This window comes from Curcuma longa, chromosome 8 (genome assembly GCF_044706935.1).
Source record: "Curcuma longa cultivar G26 ecotype Majalengka, Jawa Barat chromosome 8, ITB_CL_G26_1.1, whole genome shotgun sequence".
NCBI classification, from domain to species: Eukaryota; Viridiplantae; Streptophyta; class Magnoliopsida; order Zingiberales; family Zingiberaceae; genus Curcuma; species Curcuma longa.
The window spans coordinates 1,001,451-1,026,642 of NC_133868.1; the positions used below are offsets into that span (position 1 = coordinate 1,001,451).

The following is a 25,192-nucleotide window of genomic DNA, read 5'->3' on the forward strand; positions in this document are numbered from 1 at the left end:
ATTCAACTTTAGTTATCGACAATAACTAAGTTTGAGTTATGATCAATTATCCATCTTTAAATCATCAACATTTAGAAAACTTTAATTTATCATTTATTTAGAAACACTGATTTTAATGTTATGGTTAAATGCTATAGCAATATTTATTGATCGAGAAGCACAACTAAGGCCTTGTTTGCTAATTGAAAGTTTCTATGTTTGGTTTGCAATTTTAAGAAAATAAAACAAAGTCATTAAAAATTTGAAACATAAATATTTATCACATCATTCACCTCTAATAAATTTAAATATAATAAATAATCAATACTAAGAATTTATTTTATTATTTTATTATTTTTATTTTTAAGGAGACAATTTTCTATATCAAACAAAGGCTTAAATATGTACAACAATTGCCATCTATTATTCAACAAGAAAGATAAAGTGACATAGTAGAACAATTTTGAGGAGATAATATAGATATACAAGAGATTATAAAAATAAACCATTCTAGTATTTTATACCCACATATGTAACCCTCTTTATTACTACACATAAATATTAATATAAGAAGGAGACACCAATCGATTCAACTCACAAATGTTGATTTTCAATCCATTTTAGTAATCAAGTTGCATTTTGTTATTTAATTAAGAATGATGATACTCGAGAGAAAAGACAATAACATCCACTTCAGTTAAAGATCCTCACAACACTCTACCGAGAGGCTAGGCGCCTCAAGGGCATGGAAGCAAGGGGCATGAGGGTATAAGTTGCAATCATGAGGAAAAGAAGATAAAGTGAAGGCGACGTGGGGATGAGCTAGGGAGAGGAGCAGAGGCAGCGGGAGTTAGGTGACACTTAGAGGCTGTGGAAGTGGGGCGCACCGTAGTCACAAGGGATAGAAGAGAAGGTGGAGACAACACAAGTATTAGCTAAGGGGAAGTAAAATATTTAATATTTGCAACAAATTAGAATCCCCACTAATTTAACTAACACATCAAAATCTTGAACTGTGTTGACATTTCGGTCTTTGATTGGAACGATACTATTTTAGTATTGTGCTAATGTTTTGATGTATAGTGTTGGTGGTGATTGGAGGAGGAAGGAGGAAAAAGATGAAGAAGGAAAAGATAAACAATTATATAATTTTTATATATATTTAAGTTCAATGTTTGTTTTTTCATAATTTTAACATTATTTAGTATGGAGACAAACCAAAAAAAAAGAATAACAATATTCTTACAATTTTAGCATGTCAAGAGGTGCCGAATATTGACATGAAATGCTATTCGTTGACATAATTGACATGACAATATATGAGATATTGTCTTAGTGCCAAGTAGTATTGAGTTTCATAAATTTATCAGAATGATGCTTTTCAACTGTTTCGCCTAGCACAGTATGAGCATGGTACGATATTTCAAATCATAATGCTATCCAACTCTTGTGCTCGCTCTGGTGTTGTGGCTTAACCTTACTCGTACATGGGGCACCGTTTGATGCTCATGGTCCATTATTTTAACGTTGAGTGTTTGCAATCATTGGACATCTCATCCTCTCATTGTGACTTCGCACTGTCAACAAAGGAGTTTTGTGGCACTGGGCTGCTCCACATGCTAGTTGGTGTGCAAAACAAAATGTTTCGCTCATGCCGACCAACGCATAAATAAACTTTAAGCAAAGAACCAACCTACTACTTTAATGGTAATAAATCAAATACCTTTAACAATTGTCTAGCTATTATTTTTTTAAAAGTAATTGTCAACAAATAGCTATTTAAAAATACTCTTTTGAATTTAATGCTCTGATACCAAATAACATTAAAATGATCACACTCTGTCAATTAATATTAATTTTGAGAATGATAAGTTGATTTTTTTTTTTTTAAATGTTCACACTTCCGTTGCCCATTATTTGCGCCTCACTTGAACTGAAAAAGGTAAACATGTTATACACTGCCAAAGTTTCTTTTAATCTCACAATAGTAGCAGTAATAGGAGATGGAAACCTAAGCCTAAACCCCTACCAGCAATCTCGAGAGAAGGCTGCTCCTTCAATGTCAATCACTATTAATTGTTTCTCCATATGCGAAAGTTACTTTTGTATCAAGCATATGCTAATTCATTTGAAGTTCATTGTCTATGATGCATTTGCCTAAACGTTCCAGATTGATATCCCACCTTCACAATGTTGATATCACCTTAACAACGTTTTCTTTATTTGCTGTCATGACAATTTTTGAACTGACCTTCCAAGCGGGATTATATGGGAAATTAAATTTTACAGTTTGTTTATTATCTAATTCATATGATGAAAATCAGCTCAGTAGACAATATTGTCAAGGTGCATTGGCAACTGGCATGTATAACATAGGACATCGTTACCTTTCCTCTCTAAAGGGTATTTCTCATTTGTCTTTCCTGTAGTGGTTTGATGTTTTGATAGGTTGCATATGTTTTGAAATTAAAGGTTGGAAAAACAAGATTATCCTTTGTCCCTGCATTCTATGCCTTTATGATTATTGTTCAAATTTGCCGTACATGTTTTTCATTTAGCTGAAATGATCGGAACATGTTCTTGCAGCGGGAAATTCTCATGGGAGCATGTTTTGAAATATGCAAGGCTCCGCAAAACATACATCTCTCTTTATGCGTCTCTCTTGAAATCTGATCCAAACCGTTTGGTAGTAGATGACAAGTTGGTTGAGGAACTAGATCGTGAACTTGACATTGATGTGATTCTTCAGTGGAGGTAATGTTGGTGCCTATTGTTATATCTGGTGAAAATTATTAAAAGTTACCATTCACTTGCCCTTTAATTCACATTAAATCCTTTATAGCCTTTCAAAACTGTTAGTTACAATACTTTCTCAAACTATTTTCCAATTTATGATTGGGAGTAAGACCTTGATCTTCTTTTGGAAGGATGCTGATATTTAACTTTTTTCTCTTTAGGATGTTGGCGCACAAGTTTGTGGAGCAGGTATCAGAATCAGATCTCATGGCTGAGAAAACAAATTCTAAGAGCTCTTGGTGGTCATTTGGATGGTTGCTATTTTTCACATTTCTACACATTTCTTTAGGGATACCTTGAACTACTTATACATCGAATGGTGTCTTTTCTAGGACTGGTTCTTCCAAAGATGACAGTGAGCATAGAGGCTTCAATGATGAAGACTGGGAGCAGCTAAATAAGATCATTGGCTATAAAGAAGGCTCTGATGATTACCAATTGGCTTCTGAGGAGAAAGATATCATGCAATTTTACATGGAAATCCACATGAAACATAATGCATCTAGGCTTGTTTATGAGGGCCAAAATTTCCTTGCTGACTTATCCTGTGAAGGTTTAGCTTGTAAAATAAAAACATATCCAGAAGCAAAAGTTTTTGATCTTACATTGGGGTCCTACAAGCTCTCATCACCATATGGTCTCCTTGCTGAGGTTTGAATCTCTAAAATGTGCTTCAACAGAATTAATTAACTATTTGTCACTATTATAGTGGGGTTTGATTGTGCATCTATTTATATTATGAGACAGAGTGCTACTGCTTCTGATTCGCTGGTTGGCATCTTCTCATACAAACCTTTTGATGCTCAAGTAGACTGGAGCTTTGTCGCTAAAGCTTCTCCATGTTATGTTACTGTATGTTATTGTAGTTGGTTACATTCTGTATTTGTATTGTGCATATTTCTAATTATCCTGATTTTGTTAACAGTATATAAAGGAATCTATTGACCAAATTATTGGATTTTTCAAGAGTAGTAGTTCTGTTAGCCAGACCCTAGCTCTGGAAGCTGCAGCCGCTGTGCAGGTTCTTCAATTTTATTATCAGCAATTTTCTCTAATTGTCAAAACCTATTCATTAGAATTCCTGTTGCTATTATATATAGATGACAATTGATGGAGTCAAGCGCAGTGCTCAACAACAAATGAACAGGGTTTTGAAGGAGCAGACCAGGTTTGTCGGTAGTACTTGTAAGCAAGTAATGTGATAGCCTATTTGATTGCATTAATTTGTAAGGCAGCTTTGTTTGGTGAAAATTTTCCATTGCAAAAGAAAAGAAAGTTTGTCATCATCATCACTAAATCATGTTGTCTAAGTTATTTAAGGATGATTACATGAATCTTATTCCCTAATTATACTTCAAACTTCTAATTATAGAATTTGGCCAAATTTAAGCAAGTCCATATCATCTCTATCTATTTTCTTTCAATTTGTCGAGCTACATCTAATTACTCTCATGTTTTAGTCTCTTGAAATTAGTGATTTTTTATTTCATCATGTTTCATGTTAGTATTTTTATTTGCTACCTTAATTTTTGCTACACTTGATTCTCAATAATGACACTGAATATTAATCAACCCTACTAATGTTACACATATTCATATATTAGTTCATATTACATATGGATATACAATATACACCTGTATATACCATTTATATGGGTTTAGTTTGGTTTATCTATTACTAGCGTTCTTAAACACTCAACCAAAATAAATTTCTTTTAATTTTTTCTAAACTAAAACTAAACAAATAAACTTAATTTTTCTGATTAGTTATAGTTTGGATTTTAGATTTTGCATGCCCTTTAATTCTAAGTATAACGAATGTAGCAAATGTGATTTCAAGAGTGTAAAAGAAGTGATAGAACGTTCAAGTTTGATATGTAAAAATATTTGTAATTAGATTCTCGATGTTATGTTTATGATATCCTTATGAACAAAATGTTATTTGTCGGATAAATAGTGGTGGAAGTTAGATGGAACTTCTAGTCATTGTTAGTACCCTAGTGGAGTTTTGATGTGTGGTCAAATAAGTCTGAAATTAGGTTTTAGTTATATTTAATGCGTTTATCTAAGTGTATAGGGACTTAAGAGAACACTTTCAGATGGTGAACCATGGCAGAAGAGGTAAGCGAGCGAGAAGGATGCCACGGAAAAGGAGCTGACAGGCTTGGTGTATTCGAGATACAAGGAGCTGTGGAAGACTACTCCGACGGAGTGAGGATGCATGGGAGTGAGCGGAAGGGCTCGTTGTGTCCGAGGGATGAGAAGCTACAAAGCAGACTGCGCAAGGTGATCAATGCAGAACGGAGGAGGAAAATGGTCAACACGAGATTGACCATTCCAGGATTTGAAACTATTCCAGGCGCTCGGACTCAGCGGACCCCAAGCGCCCGGATCCATTTCGGGCGCTCGGATACCCCATTCTATGTCAGCGTGAGCCGTTGTCGAGACAGATCAGGATGGAGTCCACGCCATCGGAATCTAGGCGCCTGGATCGTTTCCAGGCAACCCGGATCGCAAGGAATCATCTAGAGCCGTTAGCGAATTGTTGTCAGAGTGGATTGGGTTCGATGAATCTAGGCGTCCGGAAGGCTACTAGGTGTTCGAAAGTGCCACGTCAGCAAAATGGTCATATCGAAGAAAAAGATATAAATAGACTAAAGCTCGAAGAAGAATGTACACAATGGATTTTAATTGTTTTTGTTCAATTTTAGTGTTTATGCTCAACTATTGTATGAGGTTTCTCTGCTTTCGGATCGTTTCTGACGAGGAGATTTTGAATAGAGCTATTCATAGTCTTGGACTAACAACCCGAGGGTTGTAACTAAGTAAATTTTATACTTCGTATTCTTTTATGTTATATTTTTGTTTTAATTAGCATGTGTCCTTGCTAAAACTTTAGCAAGAGAAAAATGTTGACTTTTATTGTAGGTCACTATTCACCCCTCACCTCTAGCGATCCATGAACCGTTTCCGTTGCACCATCAGTCATGTGGTAAGTTTTAATATGGAATTTTAGGTTAGAGGAGCCTACCCATGATGACATAATGCATATGCAGTCAATGTTAAAAAATATCTAAATAGTAGTTAAGTTGATATAGAAATTCAAACTACCTAACATGTATATTATATTTATCAATAAGAGCAATTCATAGCCAGAAGTAAATCTAAAGCAAACAAGTGATACAACTTTTTCCATTGCAAAAAACATATAATATCATAAAAGCACTTAAAATACATAATAGAATAATGTATATTCAATTAAACAAGTTATTGATAAACAAATAAAATCAAAGGATTTAAGGTTTTTAGATATTATCTCATTGCCATCATTGCTAGGAGAAAAAAATTCTCTATGTAGCTAGATAGAAGAGGAGAAAGTTGCAAGGAATTTTACCTAAGATGCTTGAGCCCACTTTAGATTGTTTGTGCATTCACGTCAAGTATTTGTATTTTGATATTTAGATAATGTTTAAGTTAGACAAAAATGTGATTTAACATGTATGTCAAGTTTGTAGGTGTAGATGTGCTTCCACAAGTTGTAGGGGCAACAAGGGAAATCCAAGTGGACACTTGGCTAAGGTCAAGTTGGAATTTTGAATTCCCGGAAGCAAGAGAAAGGTTCTTGGCATAAGAAAGACTCAGAGATCATGGTTGAAAATTCCAGTCCTTGTTGGGTGAAACGGCTAAAATTTCCATTCCGCCCATGGTTTAAAATCTTGAGCTGTGTCGAGGTTTTGATCTTGGACTAGAATAATACAGTTTTGGTACCGTATCATATCATGTCGATATAATTTCGATATTTTAAATATAAAATATATTAATTAAAAATAAAAACTTAATTTAAATATTTAAAAATATAACTATAAAAATAAAAAATAAAATAATTAAAAAATATATTAAATTAATAGGATAATTTTATTAGACTTTAATTAAGTTTATTTAAATTATCCTGATTATGGTTAGGAGTTGAGTGAAATTATTAATCAAATTAAACCTAACTTAACCTTGTTCCGTGCCACCAAGACTGCGGGCATGTTGTGGCTCGTGCGACACGCTCGAACTCGTCTTTGGGTCCTGGTGATGCATCCGGACGCGTCGTCGATTTCTTGCACGACACCTCCGGATGTGTCATCAGGCTCGAGCAACACCTCTAGACGAGTCATCGGGGTGACGCCTTTGGATGTGTCGCTGGCCTGGGTGATGCCTTCAGACGCTTCGTTGGGCCCAAGCAACACTTTCGGATGCAACGCTGAGCTCAAGGGCCGCCTCTGGATGCGTCGCCGAGCTCTGGAGCCACCTCCGGACGCGACACCGATCCCGCACAACGCCTCCGGTCCTGTGCGACATCTTTGGACGCATCGTTGGTCCTGTATGACGCCTTCGGACGCCTCCCGCATGATGCTTTTGGATGTGTCATGTGTCGGTATCGCTTTTGCCGGTGCCGGTCCATGAGTGAAACGAGATGTTTTGCTTGCATCAGATGAAACAACTCGAGATATTAATTTTTAATTCCGCTTGTTGTTTGGTATTGGCACTATGGAGGGGACCTTCACGGGTCATGCTTTGCCGGGGACGTGAAGGTCGCCGTGACTTCTACAGCTTGTGGCGGGGATGCGGAGGCCGCCACTACCTCCCCAGGTTCCAGTGAAGCTGCTACGACGTTCGTGAGTTGCAGTGAGGCCGTTGCGACGTCCTCGGGTCGCGACAGGGACACTGTGGGCGCACGGGGTGTAGGTAGAAAACTTAGGAAAATTAGATTAATAATAAATTTATATTAATATTTCAATCAACTTCTAACTATAAATAGACAATTTAAATAGATTTAATCAAACCCTAATAAAATTACCTCATTAACTTAGTATATATACATGTAAAAGGGCAGCCCGGTGCAAAGCTCCCGCCATGCGGGGTCCGGGGAAAGGATCCATTGTACGCAGCCTTACCTTGCCTTTGGCAAGAGGCTGTTTCCAGTTAGTATATATACATGTATATTATTTAATTTAATTTTAAAAATATATAATAAATTATTATTTTTTTATTTATCATATGGGGCGTTGCAATCCCATATTTTTTTAAAAAATATTTTATATTTTTTAATATTTAGATTAAAATTTTAATTAATATATTTTATATTTAAAAAATATCGAAATTATATTGGCACGACACGATATAGTATCAAAATTGTATCATTACGGTTATAATATGGGTTGAGATTTTAAACATTCCCGGAGATATGAGAATTTTTTGGTAGGGAGAAGTCTTAGAGATATGAAGAACCTCTTGGCCAGTAAAGGTGAGTCTTGAGTGAGCGAGCTTGTAACTTAGGATGTAACTTAGGATGAAGGGAAAAGATGGACTTGGATTTTGAGGTTAAATCAATTGATCTATCGACTTGGATGGAAATACCAATTGATTGGTCAAGGCTCAAACCACAATTCTGAACAGAACAGGTATTCAATTCGTGGTATGAGCAATCGACTACTAAATCTTAAATAAGATACCATAAACTAAAACAAAGTTTTAGTTCATGATATTCTTCTGCAATAAAGTTCATGATATTCAAACTTTGGGATATTGTTTTAGTTCATGATTGATATGTAATTATTTGTTGATTAAAATGTTATTATCAGTTGACTAATTCTGAGCAGTCGATTGATATTGAGTAGTTGATTTTGATGGAATTAAGAACAAACAGAATGACTGTTTGTTCTAGAATTGAGCCTAGTCGACTAGAGAAACTACAGTCGATTGATGCAATCGATTGCTTATAGTAAAAGCTGAAAATAGTACTGTTGATGTGAGTGAAAATAGTATTGTTGATGTGAGTGCCCAAACTATAGAGTGAATTATTTTGATACCTTCTCTTATTGCTAAACTTAGTTTAATCTGGTTATTTATTTCCATGGCAGTCACTTATAATTGACCCTTACACGAATTGGACATCAAAAATGCTTTTCTTCATGGTTATCTCTGAGAGGAAGTTTATATAAAACAACCCTTGGCTTTATTGCTTTGGAGGAGTATGAGAGTTTATTGTCTTCATAAATCCTTATAGGATTTGAATCAAAGTTTCTGCGTCTGGTTTAGCAAATTTAGTTAGGCAATTAAGAAGTTTAGAATGAAGAAATGTAAGTCTGATTATTCTGTGCTCTGCAGACAGTCTGTAGAGGCATCAACTTGTTAGTTGTATATATCGACAATATTGTCATTCCTAGGAATGATATTGTAGATATTTCATCCCTTAAATCTTTTTTTCATAGTCAGTTTCATACAAAGGATTTAGGAAGTTTAAAATACTTGGGTGATGCGGTAACAAGAAGTAAGAAAGGAATCTTGTTATCTCAGAGGAAATATGTAATTGTCTTATTGTCTGAGATAGAAAAATTAGGAGCTAAATCATGAAGCACTTCAATGACTTCTAATATGCAATTCACAAAAGATGGTGAATTATTTGAGAATTCTAAGATGTATAGAAGATTGGCTGGAAAGTTAAAGTATCTCATTATGATTCATCCAGATATTGCATATTCAATTAATATTGTGAGTCAGTATATGACTTCTCCAATAGTTAATCATTGGGCATTGTAGAATGAATTTTGTGCTATTTGAAAGCAACAAGGTATCTTGTATAGCAATCATGGCATACTAAAGTTGAAGGATTATCAAAGATTCACATTCGGTTATTGTGTCTTTGTTAAGGAAAATCTAATTTCATGGAAAGTAAGAAGCAAAATATTCTCTCATGTTCGAGTGTAGAATCAGAATATAGAGTTACAAAGTATGTGAGATAATGCGGATATATCAATTTCTGACTAAAGTAGGTCTTAAAACTTTAGTAGCAGCCTAATTGTGGTGTTATAATCTAGCGACTCTACATATTATTTCCAATACCTTATTTCATGAGCGAATTAAGCATATTGGAATTGATTGTTATTTTGTCCGTGAAAAGATTCAGTAGGGTTTGACCTCTAAGGGTATGTGAAGACAAGAGAACAACTAGGAGATATTTTCACAAAAATTTTAAATGGGTTTCAGGTCAATTATCTTGTAACAAATTGGACATGATCAATATCTATGCTCCAACTACCTTAATTGTAGGGATTTAATTAAGTCAAGGTATTCTCTATATATATACATATGAGATTGATAAATAAAATTAATAGTATACTTTTAATTCCTTCAAAATTTTTTAACACTATCAAATATCAAAATCACATGTTTATCTTCTATTTGAAACTTGATAAACATCAAAATTCAAAATCACATCATTAAAATTTTCACAATGGAGGAAGCAACAAGAATGTTGGTTGAGCATTTTGAGCTCTTCCTGTGGTGATGCAGCAACATGGTGTTGTGAGGGAGTAAAGTTATGCTATGAATTGGTGGTGTTGTGGGCAACAATGAAAAAGTTTTAGGTGGGGGCTGTTGCAATCTCACTGAGAGGGAAAATTCCTAGAAAAGGGTGGATTTAGTGTCAATCCAACTGGGAGCAATAGATAGTTCCCCTTTTTGGTTCTGCAAAGGGAAAGGTGACATTGTCCTTGTTGTGGGCGATCAAGATTGACAAATGGTGGAGGGGAGATGCCCTACTGGTTCTGATCATGATGGAGAAGAATTTGATTTTTGGTGGCTCTATGTTTATACAAGTGAAAAAACATAGACGAGAAGCACTTTGAGATCAACAATGGGATTGCTTGGGCTTAAGATCAGGAGACATTGTGCTCAGAGAAGGAATTGCACAAAAGGAGGAAGAACAAACCGAATTAAGAATTTGTCTTTGATACCAATTCATGTAGCACAAAAATTACAAGAAACCAAAATTGGTAAAGCACTAGGCTAATACCAAATTGATGTAACGCTATGCTACTAAAAATACTAAAAAATATCATAAATTGAAAATGAATTCATGTACAATATTCCTACCCTTTTATAAATTGATAACAAGATGTATTCTTCGTAAAATAACAACTAACTTATCCAAGAAAACTCTCAAACATTTCCCCAAAAAATTAAACAACTTTAGAAATTCATAACAATTCTAAAATTAAATAACCTTGTATAAATTTAAAAAACATTTTAAAGGAAATCCTGAATTCATCCGTAAATCTTGAACTGAGTTAACACTTATAATAAATGATGTAACATCTTTAGAATTGATATTGATTTGGTTTTGAACTTAATTTTTTTTTAACTTCATTAAATAAACTAGTAAAGTTCATTATTTTGTTGATGTTCATGTAAAACTATAAAAAGAAATTTTGTTATAGATTTAGATAACCACACATTTGTTTTTCCAATTATGAATATAGATTTGTGGGTTTACTTGTGCACGGGAGGTCATACTTTTTCCATGGTGTGATGGCTCCACCCCCCTTCATTCTTATTGGGCTCTCTTATTGCCTGTCTACTTATCTTAGACACCTGTCTGGTTGAGCCTATCAAAAATTTTCAGCCGGTCAGTTCGACCTTGTTTGATAACATGTAGTAGATATGGATAATGTTGACATGGAGCAATTTTATTCACTTTTATCTTCATTGACTACTTTATGAGTGAGTGGCTTCTGATTAAATATTAAATATTTGGCGTGCATTTGCCACTTTAATCAAGGCTTTGTTTTTTTCCTTTCATTTTTGTTTTTCCCCTATTCTCTCAGGGAAAATTATAATTGACAGTAGCTCATATGAATGAAAACTTTATACATTTTTTTGTAGCTATTTGGATTGACAATCAACACTTTCAGGTTTTTACTTGATCTGGATATAGCTGCTCCAAAGATTACTATTCCCACCAAGTTCTACCCAGATGATTTGCATGCAACTAAACTTCTCCTTGATTTGGGAAACTTGATGGTGACAACAGAGGTCAGTGAAGATCCTTGTTATTACAACTTGAACTTGTAATAGGAAATTATGTTAAAATTTTTTCTTTCCTGTTAGTAACTAATAGATCTTCTACTTGCAGGATTACTGGGAATGTGATTCTTCAGAAGAGAAGGATTTATACTTGCAGTTCAATTTAGTCCTTAGTGATGTATCTGCATTTTTAGTTGATGGCAATTACCGTTGGAGTGAAACTTCCCTTGATGTTGCTCAAGTAAATAACAACAGTTTCCTACCAGTTATTGAAAAGTGTGGAATTGTTGGAAAACTCCAGCAGGTTCGATCTTTAATTGATTTTTCACCTTCAATAATGTTTTATTTTTTTTAAAAAGAATTTAAGATTTCATCCTATTTTTTGAAATAGATCCATTTGGAAAATCCATTGTATCCATCAACAAGACTTGCTGTGCGATTGCCTTCTTTGGGCTTCCATTTCTCTCCTGCACGGTACCACCGCCTAATGCAAGTTGTGAAGATCTTTCAGGAGGACAACACTGAAATTAGTGTTCAACCATGGAATCAGGCTGATTTTGAAGCATGGTTATCTCTTTTAACATGGAAGGTTTTTGTTCTTGCTCTGTTGTTTTCTTTGTTATACTTAGTAAGTTCTATAGGAAAGTTTATCTGATGGAATATTAATTTATTGCTGCCTAGGTTGTTTACTTGATTTTTATTTAGTTGTTGAAGTTGTGAAGTGGGATAAAGGAGATTAAAACCCATCTTTACATAACCTCTAGGATACCAAACACTTCTAACACTCCTTAAGACATGTATCAATATTTTATTGTCTAACTTATTGTAGAAAAACATAAACTATATCCTTAAACATAAACTATACCATGAAACACTTCTAACACTGAGGTTTCGGTTTATGGTCGGAACAATAATCAATTTAGGTATTTTTTAAAATATAAAAATTTATATATAGAATAATTTAATTTATCAGTAGTAGTATATTTTATAAGGTTAGAAATTATATTATATTTAATTTTTTTAATAATTTATTTTTCTTTTTGTTTACCTCGTGGATGAATGAAGGAGAAAAATTAACAATCCTTAAAGAGTTTAAGAGAATTTTCTACCCTTGTGGAAGAATGGAGAGAAAAAAATTAACCATGAAGAGGGAAAAAATTAACATGAAAGATGGAAAAAATTTAACAATAAAGTATGGAAAAAATCAACAGGGGGAAAGAGAAAAAGGAATAGGGAAAGCAATAAAAAGATAAAAATAGAAATAGGAAAAAGAAAAATAAAAAATAGAAAAATTACCGCGTTGCTTCCTTCACGGCCTCGCGGAGGCCACACAAGGTCACGACTGCCATTGTGATCTCACGGTGGCCGCATGAGGTTGCGATTGCCTTCATGGCCTCGTTGAGGTTGCTGCGAGATCGTAACTCAGACTTTGTACCCGTGTCGGTGTCGGTTGATGGGAGGAACGATAAATTTCGTCTGTGCCGACTAACAAGACATGATATCTTAATCCATGGTTCTTTAATTTTGATAGGGAAAAATGTTAGATGTATATCCTTAGGTTGCTTCCTCTGTACATGTATTAGTCTTACAATATTTATATCTAAGAGCATGTACATTTATATAATCACAAATAGGTTCTCAACACTCCTTTGGGCCTTTCAAGGATTTTGTTATTAAATCTACCAATTGATTGTTACATTGTACTTTATGACGATATGTCGTCGTGCACTTCGTCCTCTGATGGACATTGAATTGGAGTTGATTTCCATGGCTACTTGATTATTATAATATAATTGTGTTGGTCTAATAGGACCTATGCAAATTCTATAAATAAGTATTTGACAGTTTTTTTCTTGTATATCGCCTCTACACTTGATCTTGTGTTTGTCTAATCGTTTTGCTCGATATCGGCGAAATTTCTCATTCTGCTAGCGGTCTGGCATTAACACCAATAGCTTCGGTTAGGACGTTGTCCCAAGGCATTGCCTGGGCCTCGCGATGTCTCCGGAGGCGAGACGCAGGGCCAATCACCCCATCGGAGGCGTCGCTTGGGTCCGGCGATGCCTCCGGACACGTCGCACAGGCCATGCAGAATAGTGAATGGATCGGGTTTTTAAACTTAGATTAATAATTTTAATTAACTCTTAGCTATAGTTGGGATTATTTAAATAGACTCAATTAGAACCTCATAACATTATCCTATTATTTTTAAAAAATTATTTTATCTATATATATAATTTATTTTTTAGATATTTAGATTAAATTTTTGATTTTTTGTTAATATATTTTAAAAATACTGAAATTATATCGGCATAACACGATACTGTACTTAAACTGTATCGTTCCGGTTCGGAATCGAAACCTAGGCACAGCTTGGTATTTTAAACTTTGTGTGGAATATCAAATCATACATCATAAAAACATCACTATCACAAAGCTATATAACTCCTAAAAGTTCTTATTGTCTCAATTGAATGCCTTTTCTTTTGTAAAATATGATTTTGTTAGAATGTATGAGAGCAAAATAACTAATGGAAATATTGTGATTAAAAAAGGAAAGACTAAATGAGATTGAAAGTGGTTTTTTTGCATTGTTACTCATTAACACACAAATTAAGATTCAAAATATTATTTTTATCTCTACACCAAAAGAATGGATAATATATAATCATTATTTAATTGAAGAGCCATGCTATGAGAATAGTTATCAACAATTGATAAAATACCCTAAATCAAATTTTGAAGGGTCACAAGACTCGACCTTTAAGTGTACTAAAATAAGTCATGTAGGTACTTGTGTTGACTTGATTAGGGAATTAGGATTAAAAATGTGGTAACTAGTGGATAGGATGTTAGCTAGTAAACAATGTTGGAAAATTGGTTCCTCTCTTGTGATCACAATCAATCACTATATTTTAATTATTGACAAACACTTTAAGTTAGGGGATTGCATTTCATAATGGCTGTTATAAGCATGATAGATGATTTATATTGATTGGAGATATTATTAAGGAGGCGACAAAGATGAATGGGTGATCAAAAGGATTAGGGAGTTATGTAAAGTGTCTATTAGTGGTTCATGAGGAGTACTTGAGTAATTCAAAGACCAAACATTTGCTATATATCATTTGGGTTTATTTCGGGTAGGTTATTGTAATAATAGCTTATAGGTAATGGGGTTTTCTTTAGAGAGCTATTTCCTTATTATTAGGGCCTAGTGGCCTAAGAGTTTTAGGTTGCTTTATAAAGGGTTTTCTTCTTTTATTGTTCCTATTGTTGCTTCCCTTCTTTTCTTTGTTGATTCTTTCCTCTTCCTCTTTGATGCCATCAACACTATATGTCGACACGATATCATTATAGTATCGTTCCATCTAGTCCACCTTATACTGTGCCACCAAGCCATTGAGTGACTCTACCACATTAAGTTAATTAGCTCTTCAAACTCGACTATATTGAGCTTAATCCGTAGTGCACATAGAGTTTGTGGAGCTCGTTGATTTAATGTGGTTGAGATATATTATATGCTTAATGACTTGGTGGCATGGTATAAGGCAGGCTCATAGTAATGCAGGATTAGATGACATGGAGTAAGCTTGTGGAGCTTAGTGCATTCAATGTATTGGATGTTATTTTTAAGAGGTGTCCTAAGGCAATCGCCTTATGGTAGTACTATTTATTGGATAAATAACAATTCATTATTTGAGTGCACATTCTCTATGTGTTTGATTGGATCTTAAACTCATTTACTGAATGTTCGTAATACGATTCATAACATGAGAGAATTTGTGATTGGATCACAACTAGTGAGTATCTCTACATGTGCAATTATGAATGTATTGAAATTATTCTTAGTTAATGAATTGATGAATACGGACATCATCGATTCTATTGAGACTAGCACGTTTTAAACTCCTTGGTTTACCAAGCAGTTGTTCCCACTGGTTGGAGACATTGAATGTTGAGAGTTAAACAAGGATGTTAGTTAAAGGTGACTAGTTCATTGGAGTGGCCTGCTATGCGACTTCATATGGTTTTATGCATATAGAAATATGTCAATGAAGATCTCAATGCAGCTTAAGTGCGAGTTTCTTTTAACTTGCGATATTCAAGTCATCTTGGTTATAGAGGCTCATACTTTGACATCTTAAGCAAACATCTCCAAGGAGGTATGAACTCGGGATGATTGGGTATAAGTCGAAGTGTCCGAAGGTGTTTGGATAGCCCACAGAGGATTTACCACTCCTTAAAAAAGGAGATGTATACCTTGCGACCGTTTGCCAGGATTGTTATTGGAACTCTTTGACTAAAGCATTATACAGGACAAGAAAGCAAGCTTGGGCTAGGTGTGACGTAGTCAGCCTAGTGAGGATTGACACATATAGACCATGTCCTGAACTAAGCGAGTATAAGACGGTGAAAGAAACGAGACCCGTCTCATTGTAGTTGTTGAAGGGTTCAGAGATGGTTCTGGAATTAATCGTTGATTTTCCGATCAATTGGGGGTCATGATGTACTACTAGGTGTCACTCATGATCGTTCCATAATTAATGGTTAATTACAGGCGACCAACATAATCGAGAACCTATTGGGTCACACGCACTACAAGTTTCTTCGAAGGATTTAAAACGAGTTTGAGAATTAGATTGTCAGATCGAAAGAAATAAAGTCTGGTTGAACCGGACAAAGGGCAAAAATGATGGACTTTGTCTTATGAAGATGAAATGAACCAAATTGGTTTCGTTCTGATGGAAAATATTTTGACAGATCGGAAGCGATGATGGGCTTCGTCTTATGAAGACGAAATAAACAAAACTGATTTGGTTTAATCGGAGGTGTTTTGGTTATTGAATAAAACGATTTGGTTTTGAACAAAATTAACTAACTTGGTTTGATTTTGAATTAAACTTAAGTTGATCGACACATTTTTTTGGGCATTGGGCTGAGGGATGGGGTTTTAGATTAGATCCAAAGCCAATAAGAGATGGAGTTTTTGATTGGATCCAAACCCTAATAAAATGTTATATGAGATATAATATCGAATAGCAATGAGTGATTGGTATTAAATTCTAATGGTTAGGATTGATTACAATCATTTAAACCTTACCTCTATTAAATCCGGTTTGCTATAGTGTCTAGTCTGGTTCGCTACAGCGAATCCTAGGGTTGAACTCAATTCGGCCTCTATCCCGTTTCTCCGATTTTCTCTGTTTGGCTACCGCGCGCACATGGGACAGAGTCGCGATCTTCTCCTTGCGTTCTTGCGTCCGTCGGCGTTGAAATCGCGTGGATTGCGATTTAAGGCCATCCTGGCATCGTGGGAGAGATGACGAAGAAACCCTTGCGCCGCCCTCCGCCCTCTCTAGAATCGCGATTTGGCTAGCCGATCTTTTTTGCTCGCGCGCGAGAAAAGGGTTTTCTTCGTCGTCGATTGAAGAACCCTAATCGTGTCGAACCCTAATCGTGTCAGCCGCCGATCTCGATCGGGCTTTCCTGAGCGCACCCGCACGGAGCCCACTACCGGAGAAAGGGGAAAGGTTCCTCGACGTCGCATTTTCCCTTCTCTGCTGTAATCGTGATTTTCTCCCTGGAAGGCCTATGCTTTGATTCGATTTGGCCGCTGCCTCCTTCGCGAGAGAGAAGCGATCGGAAAGTGAACTAATTAAGGATTGATGCAATGAAAAATGTAAACAAAGGAACAAAATTGTCTCAAACAATTGAATCAATATTACTTCATATAATCTGATTAGTGATATTACCCTACGTTAGCTACAACAAATGATCCATGTAACTGATGCCAGATAGTTGAAACTCTTGTGGTCATAAAGTTGAGTAGCCAATTAATCCATTCAATTTCTTTTTTGTTATTTCACTCAGTTTATCCATTGAAATATGCGCTGTCAATATCAACAAATAATAGTGACATGATTTTCTAGTTCCCTTTAATTTCCATGCTGGTAAGAGGCAAGTTGCTGGGTAACAAATTTCTTACCATGTTATTCATCCTGTGTGAAGTATAGCTGATGTGTACGTGCAATTATTGAGCATAGATCTAATTTTCAATTAGCTATTTTATGACTAATTTGCTTCCTCTTGATAGGGTGTTGGGAATAGGGAAGCTACATGGAAACGCAAGTACTTTTGCCTTGCTGGCCCATTTCTTTATGTATTGGATAATCCCAGATCAAAAACATACAAACAATGCATCAGGTGCCAATATCTTCCTTTATTAACTTCAAAGAAAACTGACTTTTCTCTGTTATCTTTCATTTATTATAGTTTATCATAAATTTCATCATTTGGATTTGATATTCTTATGTTTAATTGATGTTGAAGTTGGTATATTATGATCTGGTGTCTATGTCCATACAATCTTAAGAATTGATATATATAGGGAAAACTAGTACAAGAAGGATTTTTGTCATTTAATTGAACTGATATTTTAGGCGATTACAAGGCATAGAACAAACAAACTATCCACCAAGGATACTAAATCAATACCCATTATGTCCAGTCAGTACTTGAAAACATGGTGAATAGAACATGTACAACTATGCCTTGACTTTTAAGCAGGATGCCCTCTCATATTTTATATGATTTAGTGAATATATATATATATAAAACATACTGATTATACATGTGCTTGTGTGGGGTATTGATAGGATTATGCTTTAAAGTATCGAGCTGTCCCAGGCAGCAAGACCGATACTTTGTTTCGCTCACACCAAGCTAGGAAGATATCAACATGAATAATATAATTTGATCAAGAAATCAAGAAGAGGGAGGGGAAGTTGAGACGAGTAAGAAAATAGACTGAGCAGTGGATGCGAAGACATTCATAGTTGAGGGAAGTGGAGTCGCGAGGGAAGGTGAGTAGAGATGAGATGGGGAGTAGAGAGCAGATCGTAATGTGAAGTGTTGGAGTTGTTGAGACCTAGTTATAGATCATGTCGCGCGATTGAGTTGGGTCATGATTTGCATCGTGTGGTAGAGTCATGGTCACGACCATAGTTTAAAATTTCGAGCCATGTCAAGATTTTGGTCCCGGACTAGAATGATACAGTTTCGATACGATATCGTGCCGTGCCAATATAATTTTGATATTTTTTAAATATAAAATATATTAATTAAAGATAAAAAATTTAATTTAAATATTTAAAAATGTAAAATCTAAAAAATAAAATTATTAAATATATATATATATATAAATATAAAAATATATAATTAACAGGTTAATTTTATTAGTCTTTAATTAAGACTATTTAAATTATCCCAATTATAGTTTGGAATTGATTAAAATTATTAATCTAAAATTTTTAATTAAATAGTTAAAAATCCTTTGTTCCGCTTTATCCGCGCATGACAACGAGCACATGGAGCATCATCCGTCCTTGGCAAAGACTTTGGAGGCCTCGCTAGTACTGGGTGAAGCCTCTAGAGGCGTCGTCGGGACCGGACGAAGCCTCCGCAGCCTCGGCGACGCCACCAGAGGCGTCGCGCGAGCCTGGCGACACCTCTGTGTGTGGGCTGGGTGCGCCCCCTGTTGTGCGTGTGGCTAGTCGTGATTTTTTATTTTATTTTTTTTAAACTTAGGGTTTAATGTGATTTTAATAATAAATTCCTAGCTATAGTTGGAGATAATTTAAATAGACTTTATTAAAATTTATAAAATTATCTTATTATTTTTTAAAAATAATTTATTTTTTATTTTTAAATATTTAGATTAAATTTTTTATTTTAGTTAATATATTTTATATTTTAAAAATATTGAAACTATACCGATACGGTACCGAAACTGTATTGTTTCGGTCCGGAATCGAAACCTCGGTACGACTCGATATTTTAAATCTTGGTTGCTGGTCCCAGGTAATGATTCCGAACGCGTTGTCGATCCTGCATGAGATTTTAATCTATGGTCATGACTCGCACCACATAGCAGAGTCATAATCCAACTTGCGTCGCGTGATGGAATCACTGTTGTGATTTCTTCCCTCATTAGATATTCCATGGAACCAAATAATTATATTATATATATATATACATAATAACTATTTATTTATATAATTATTAACTAATATAACTTTGATAGTTATTAAATTACAGATAAGGTGTCTTTTGATTAGCTAATATTTATATTAACATATAGTTATATTAATATAACAAATAATATATATTAACTTATAATTAACATTTAGTTATACTAATTATCACATTTAATACCTAGTTACAGCTAGCCATCAATTTACTAGGAAGAATTACCTCCTAAGTGTCATTGAAAGTAGTGGAAAGTTTAATTTTGCCACTAGAGTTTTTTTTCTTCCAATGACCCTCAGAATTTTAAAACCATAAAATGCCACACCTAAGATTTTTCAAACTCTTGACATTTCATTCCCCAATAATTAACACTAATAATTAATGTAGCTTACTGTCATGTAACTTTTTTTATAAAATAGGGGCAAAATGATAAGTGTTTTAAAAATTTATGGCTCTTTCAATCAGATTTATACCTTTAACATGATGAAAAGCCAAGTGATTCTAGAGTAATCATTCATGATGATAATTTGGAGTCACATGTTTTTTGAAAAGATTTATACCTTTAACATGAAATTTTACTATCACTTATCTATTTCAATTAAGCAATCATTTTCCCAATATGTTAAGCTATTATGAAAAGACAATTTATAGTTTATGGTGTAACATTTCCTCTCATTATGACATTTGGACTAATCTTGAATCATGGAATTGTTGGTGCAATCATGCCCTAACGTGTGTTTGCATGTTAGTTTGATGTTTAAATAATATATAAGTTAGTCAATGTGGTTTATTTGACATATATATAAGTGTGCAGGGGCATGTAAGTTTGACATAAATTGTGTTAAATTTGAGAGGTGTTCGAGATAAGGCAATCGCTTTACGGTTATACTATTTATTGGATAAATAACAATTCACTATTTGAGTGCACATTTTTTATGTGTTTGATTGGATATTAACTCATTTACTGAATATGCCCGCAATACGATTCATAACATGAGAGAATTTGTGATTGAATCATAACTAATGAACATATCTACATGTGCAATTATGGATGTATTGAAATTATTCCTAGTTGAGGAATTGATGAGCACAGATCTCATCGATTCTATCAAGACTAACACATTTAAACTCCTTGGTTAGCCAAGCAGCTGATCTCGCTGGTTGGAAATATTGGATGTTGAGAGTTAAACATGGATGCTGGTTAAAGGTAACCAGTTCGTTGGAGTGACCTGCCTTGAGACTTTATATGGTTATATACATATGTCAATGAAGATCTCAGTACAGCTTAAGTGCGAGTTTCCTTTTACTTGCGATATTCAAGCCACCTTGGTTATGGAGGCTTATACTTTGACATCTTAAGCAAGCATCTTCGAGAAGGTGTGGACCCAAGATGATTGGGTATAAGTTGAAGTGTCCGAAGGTATTTGAATAACCCATAGAGGATTCACCGCTCTTTTGAAAAGGAAACATATATCCTGCGGCCGCTTGTTAAGATTGTTACTAAAAATCTTTGGCCAAAGCATTACATGTCAAGAGTATGGTACTCTTGGACACATGTACAAGTAACTTGAATCCACAAGACAAGAAAGTTAGCTTGGGTTAGATGTGACGTAGTCAGCCTAGTAGGGACTGACACATATAGTCCATGTCCTGAACCAAGCGGGTATAAGACGGTGAAAGAAATGAGACACGTCTCATTGTAGCTACTGAAGAGTTTAGAAATGTTCTGGAATCAATCGTTGATTTTTCGATCAATTAAGGATCATGATGTACTACTAGGTGCCACTCATGATCGTTCCGTAATTAATGGTTAATTACGGACGACCAACATAATCGGGAACCTATTGGTCACACGCATAACAAGTTCTCTGAAGGACTTAAAACGAGTTTGAGAATTAGATTCTCAGATCGAGAGAAATAAAGTCTGGTTGGATCAGACAAAGGACAAATAATGGAATTCGTCTCATGAAAACGAAATGAACGAAATTGATTTCGTTTAAATCGGAGGTTGTTTGGTTATTGAACCAAATGATTCGGTTTTGAACCAAATTAGACCAATTTGGTTTGGTTCACAATGAAAGAAGTTTTGATAAAACGGAAGAGATGAGTAGATTCGTCTTGTGACGACGAATTGAATAAAACTAATTTGGGTCAAATCGGAGATCGTTTGGTTATTGAACCAAACGAATCAAAATTGAACCCGATCCAGTTCGTTACAGTGCCGGTTCGGTTCAAACAGGAAAAACCCTAAACCAAACCCGGTTCATTCCTAACCCTAATCACTTATTCGAGTTTAAAGGAGAGGCACTATAGCTTCTAAAGAGAGGATCGCGATAAAATCCCTCTTGGCCGCGCCTCTGTTCATTTGCTCCGCGAAAGCCTACGGCGCTAGCTCTTCTCCCTTCCGAGCGGGCGCTGGCCGCAAGTTGGAAAAACCCTAGCCACCGCCGTTGAAATCCCTTCTTCCCGCAGCGAAAACCATTGGGCGCCGCCTTCTCTCTCGCGAGTGCAAAGAAGAAGATCCCCCTCGATTTCTGGCTCCTGGCCAATGTGTGCTACCAAGCGAGCGCTGACTAGCAATCTCGATAGCACGCGACAGCCTGAGCACGCTGCCGCCTCCTTCTCTCCTGTCTATTGATTTTGCCTTCCCAATCAGTGGCCGCCCGCGCGAGCGCAAGATGTAGGGCACCTTGGCCGCGATCAGGAACCCGCGACGTAGTTCTCCTCCTTCACATGTGGTGATAACCTAGCGTTGGTTCCCTCCCAAGCAACGTCGTTGTTTTCTTCGGCTATTTTTCCTGCCGAGCGCCGAGTTCTCCAGCTTCCCGATCGTGATCTTGCTGGCTGGAGATTGATCAGGGGTAGACTACCCCTTTTTTTTGGATTCTCCCCAATAAAGAACCTTGGTTGACCGCATGGAAGAGTGTCTTTTTTATCAGCGTTAGACATTGACAGTTGATTCTTGTGAATAATTGTTGTCGAAGAAGAAAAGATCGCTATTATGTCTTTGCTCGGAGCGATTTGTGAAATCGCTGTCGGAATAACTGTCAAATTGTTGTTGGGAGTTTTTGCTGTCAAATTGTTATCGGAAGCTTATGAAGCTATCGGGTAACGTTCCATCATCATCGGAATGGTTCCGACCTATTTGTTCTTTTATCGGCGGTTAAAGGTTGACCATCGAAAACTACATCTGGAATATAATTTCCGGTGACAGTTAGAAAATTCCAGAAACGATCGTGACAAATAAGGTTTCTCTCGAATTGATCGTTATCGATCATCGACTAGTACTGAAGACGATGAAAGAACTTGTGGCTTCCGAAGCCGTCCAGATGAGAGCTTAGTGTGGATCACTAGTGGAGGCGAGACTTCGACAAGAACCGCTCGATTGATGCCAATTTTGCTCAATGTCATCAATAAGGTACGCGTTGAATACTTTGTTATTTTATAAAATTTTAAGTTTCTGTCATGCCTTATACGCTGTTATTTCCTATTTTGCTTGCGTGTGTTATGTAATAATTTCCTATTAATTATTTGTATATTTCCGCTGCATACGTTTACGAAACGTGTAAATACGCGCATTGCACTGGGATGATTCCAACAAATTGTAGGTGCAACAACAGAAGTCTAGGAAGGTGCTTGGCAAGAAAAAGTTCAAGTGGACACTTGGCATGAAGTTCCAACTGGTTGAGGTCTTGGATGCTTAGCAAGCCGCTAAGGACTAGACACTTGACAACTGCAAGAAGTCTTAGTGAGTTGACGAGGATCAACAAGGATTAGATGCTAGACAGGTGCAAAAACTCCTAGCAGGTTGACGAGGACTAGACGCTAGGCATGAGGAGGTGGTCTTGGAAGCGAGGAGCTTCTTGGCACGAAGTCTCGGAAATCTCATAGCACTAAGGTCAAAATCAACAAGAAAGTGCTAAACACCTTGGGGAATGTAGGTAAGTACAAACTCAATGAGGTGAAATGGACGACTAGTGTAGTCGACCAAAAATCTTTTTTGTTTGTTTAGAGTTTGAAGGTAGTCAGCTGCTAGTCATAACTCCAAAAGTGGATTGATGATCCTAATGGTAACAACCCAATTTACCATTGATTCTTAAAATCGAATCATGTGACTATCAAATCGTGTCAATGGTCGATTGACGATGCCTGCATAGTCGAGTTACTCATCTGAGAAAGCTCATTCTGTGGAGAGAGAAGAAAGTTGATAGTTTGGCTATAAAAGTGGTTTTGTCAACTAGGGAAAATATGAAAGAAAGGCTTATCGCTAAATCTCTGTCTTTCTAAGTGCTCAAAGCTCCCAATCTTATTTTCCTTGTAATTGTGCTCTATTATATAAGACTCCCTTTTACTTCAATTCTTTGTCTTGTACGAGGGAAAGATATATTGCTAAATCTCTGCCTCTCTAAGTGCTCCGAGCTTTCAATCTCATTTTCCTAGTAATTAGGCTCCCTTGTAAGACTCTAATTCTTCGTCTTGTAAGAGAGAAAGTGGAAAAAGGTTTCTCCATCTTTAGCTTTTACAATGAAGGAGAAAGATATTTAATTGTAAGTATTATATGTATATTGTTGTTTTTCGCTTCATTATTTGGTTTTATAGAAATTCGATCAAGTATCCAGCCCCCTTTACTCTACCCTCTCCTCAATCCTACACAAATTAGATGGGAATGCAGGACATGTGTAAGACTCTTGTACTTTAATTCTTCATCTTGTAAGAGAGAAAGTGGAAGAAGGTTTCTCCATCTTTAGCTTTTTACTATGAAGGAGAAAGATATTTAATTGCAAGTATTATATGTATATTGTTGTTTTTCGCTGCATTAATTTGGTTTTATAGAAATTTGATCAAGTATCCAGCCCCCTTTACTCTACCCTCTCCTTGATCCTACATAAATTAGATGGGAATGCAAGACATGTGGCTTTTGCACGATGATGGTGACTAGATAATAATTTATATATTTATGGATAAACTTATATGTAAATATTCTTATATAAATTTCTAATTGTTTTTCGACTTAGTTTTCTAATTATATGCAAACTAGCCACTTCTTTCTGATTTTTTTTTTGATACTATAAATATACAAATCTTTTAAGCTTGTGAATTTATATAGGACCAAGATTCTTGGTTAGTGACTATGTCATAGGTGTCCGTCATCCTATGGATGGCAAAGAATTTATGATATTTTTTTGGCCATCTACCTATATGTTAGAAGATTTGTCTTTGTCTACTATGATCTTAATTAACACTTTGAATAGGCGCATTACTGCCACTTTACTAGTAAATTATAACTTTCCTAGTATTAGTCAATTATGTATTTGTTAAGTTATACAATACAAAGGAGAGATAGTTGACATCTCCCTTAACAGGGAAACTCCGCCCATGGCGAATAAACTCCACCATGACAATCCCAATCTTAGATAAAAGAGTAGAGTTGCCTTGGGTTGTTAGCTAGCATAAAATATAGATAAATGATATGTATGAATCTATTAAACTATTATGGAAATGCTAGGTTGTTTTCTGGAAGGTATGCGTTGTA

The 25,192-nt window shown here is 35.5% G+C and overlaps 1 protein-coding gene across 1 annotated transcript in view; it reads left to right on the forward strand.

The window, feature by feature from the left end:
- Positions 1 to 25,192, forward strand: part of LOC141832830 (uncharacterized) — a 108,403-nt gene that overhangs the window by 11,661 nt on the left and 71,550 nt on the right. The window contains 10 exon segments of the mRNA XM_074720202.1: positions 2,566 to 2,733; positions 2,937 to 3,029; positions 3,108 to 3,426; positions 3,523 to 3,627; positions 3,701 to 3,796; positions 3,876 to 3,943; positions 11,517 to 11,637; positions 11,738 to 11,932; positions 12,020 to 12,217; positions 17,726 to 17,835. Coding sequence (XP_074576303.1) covers positions 2,566 to 2,733; positions 2,937 to 3,029; positions 3,108 to 3,426; positions 3,523 to 3,627; positions 3,701 to 3,796; positions 3,876 to 3,943; positions 11,517 to 11,637; positions 11,738 to 11,932; positions 12,020 to 12,217; positions 17,726 to 17,835 — 1,473 coding nt within the window.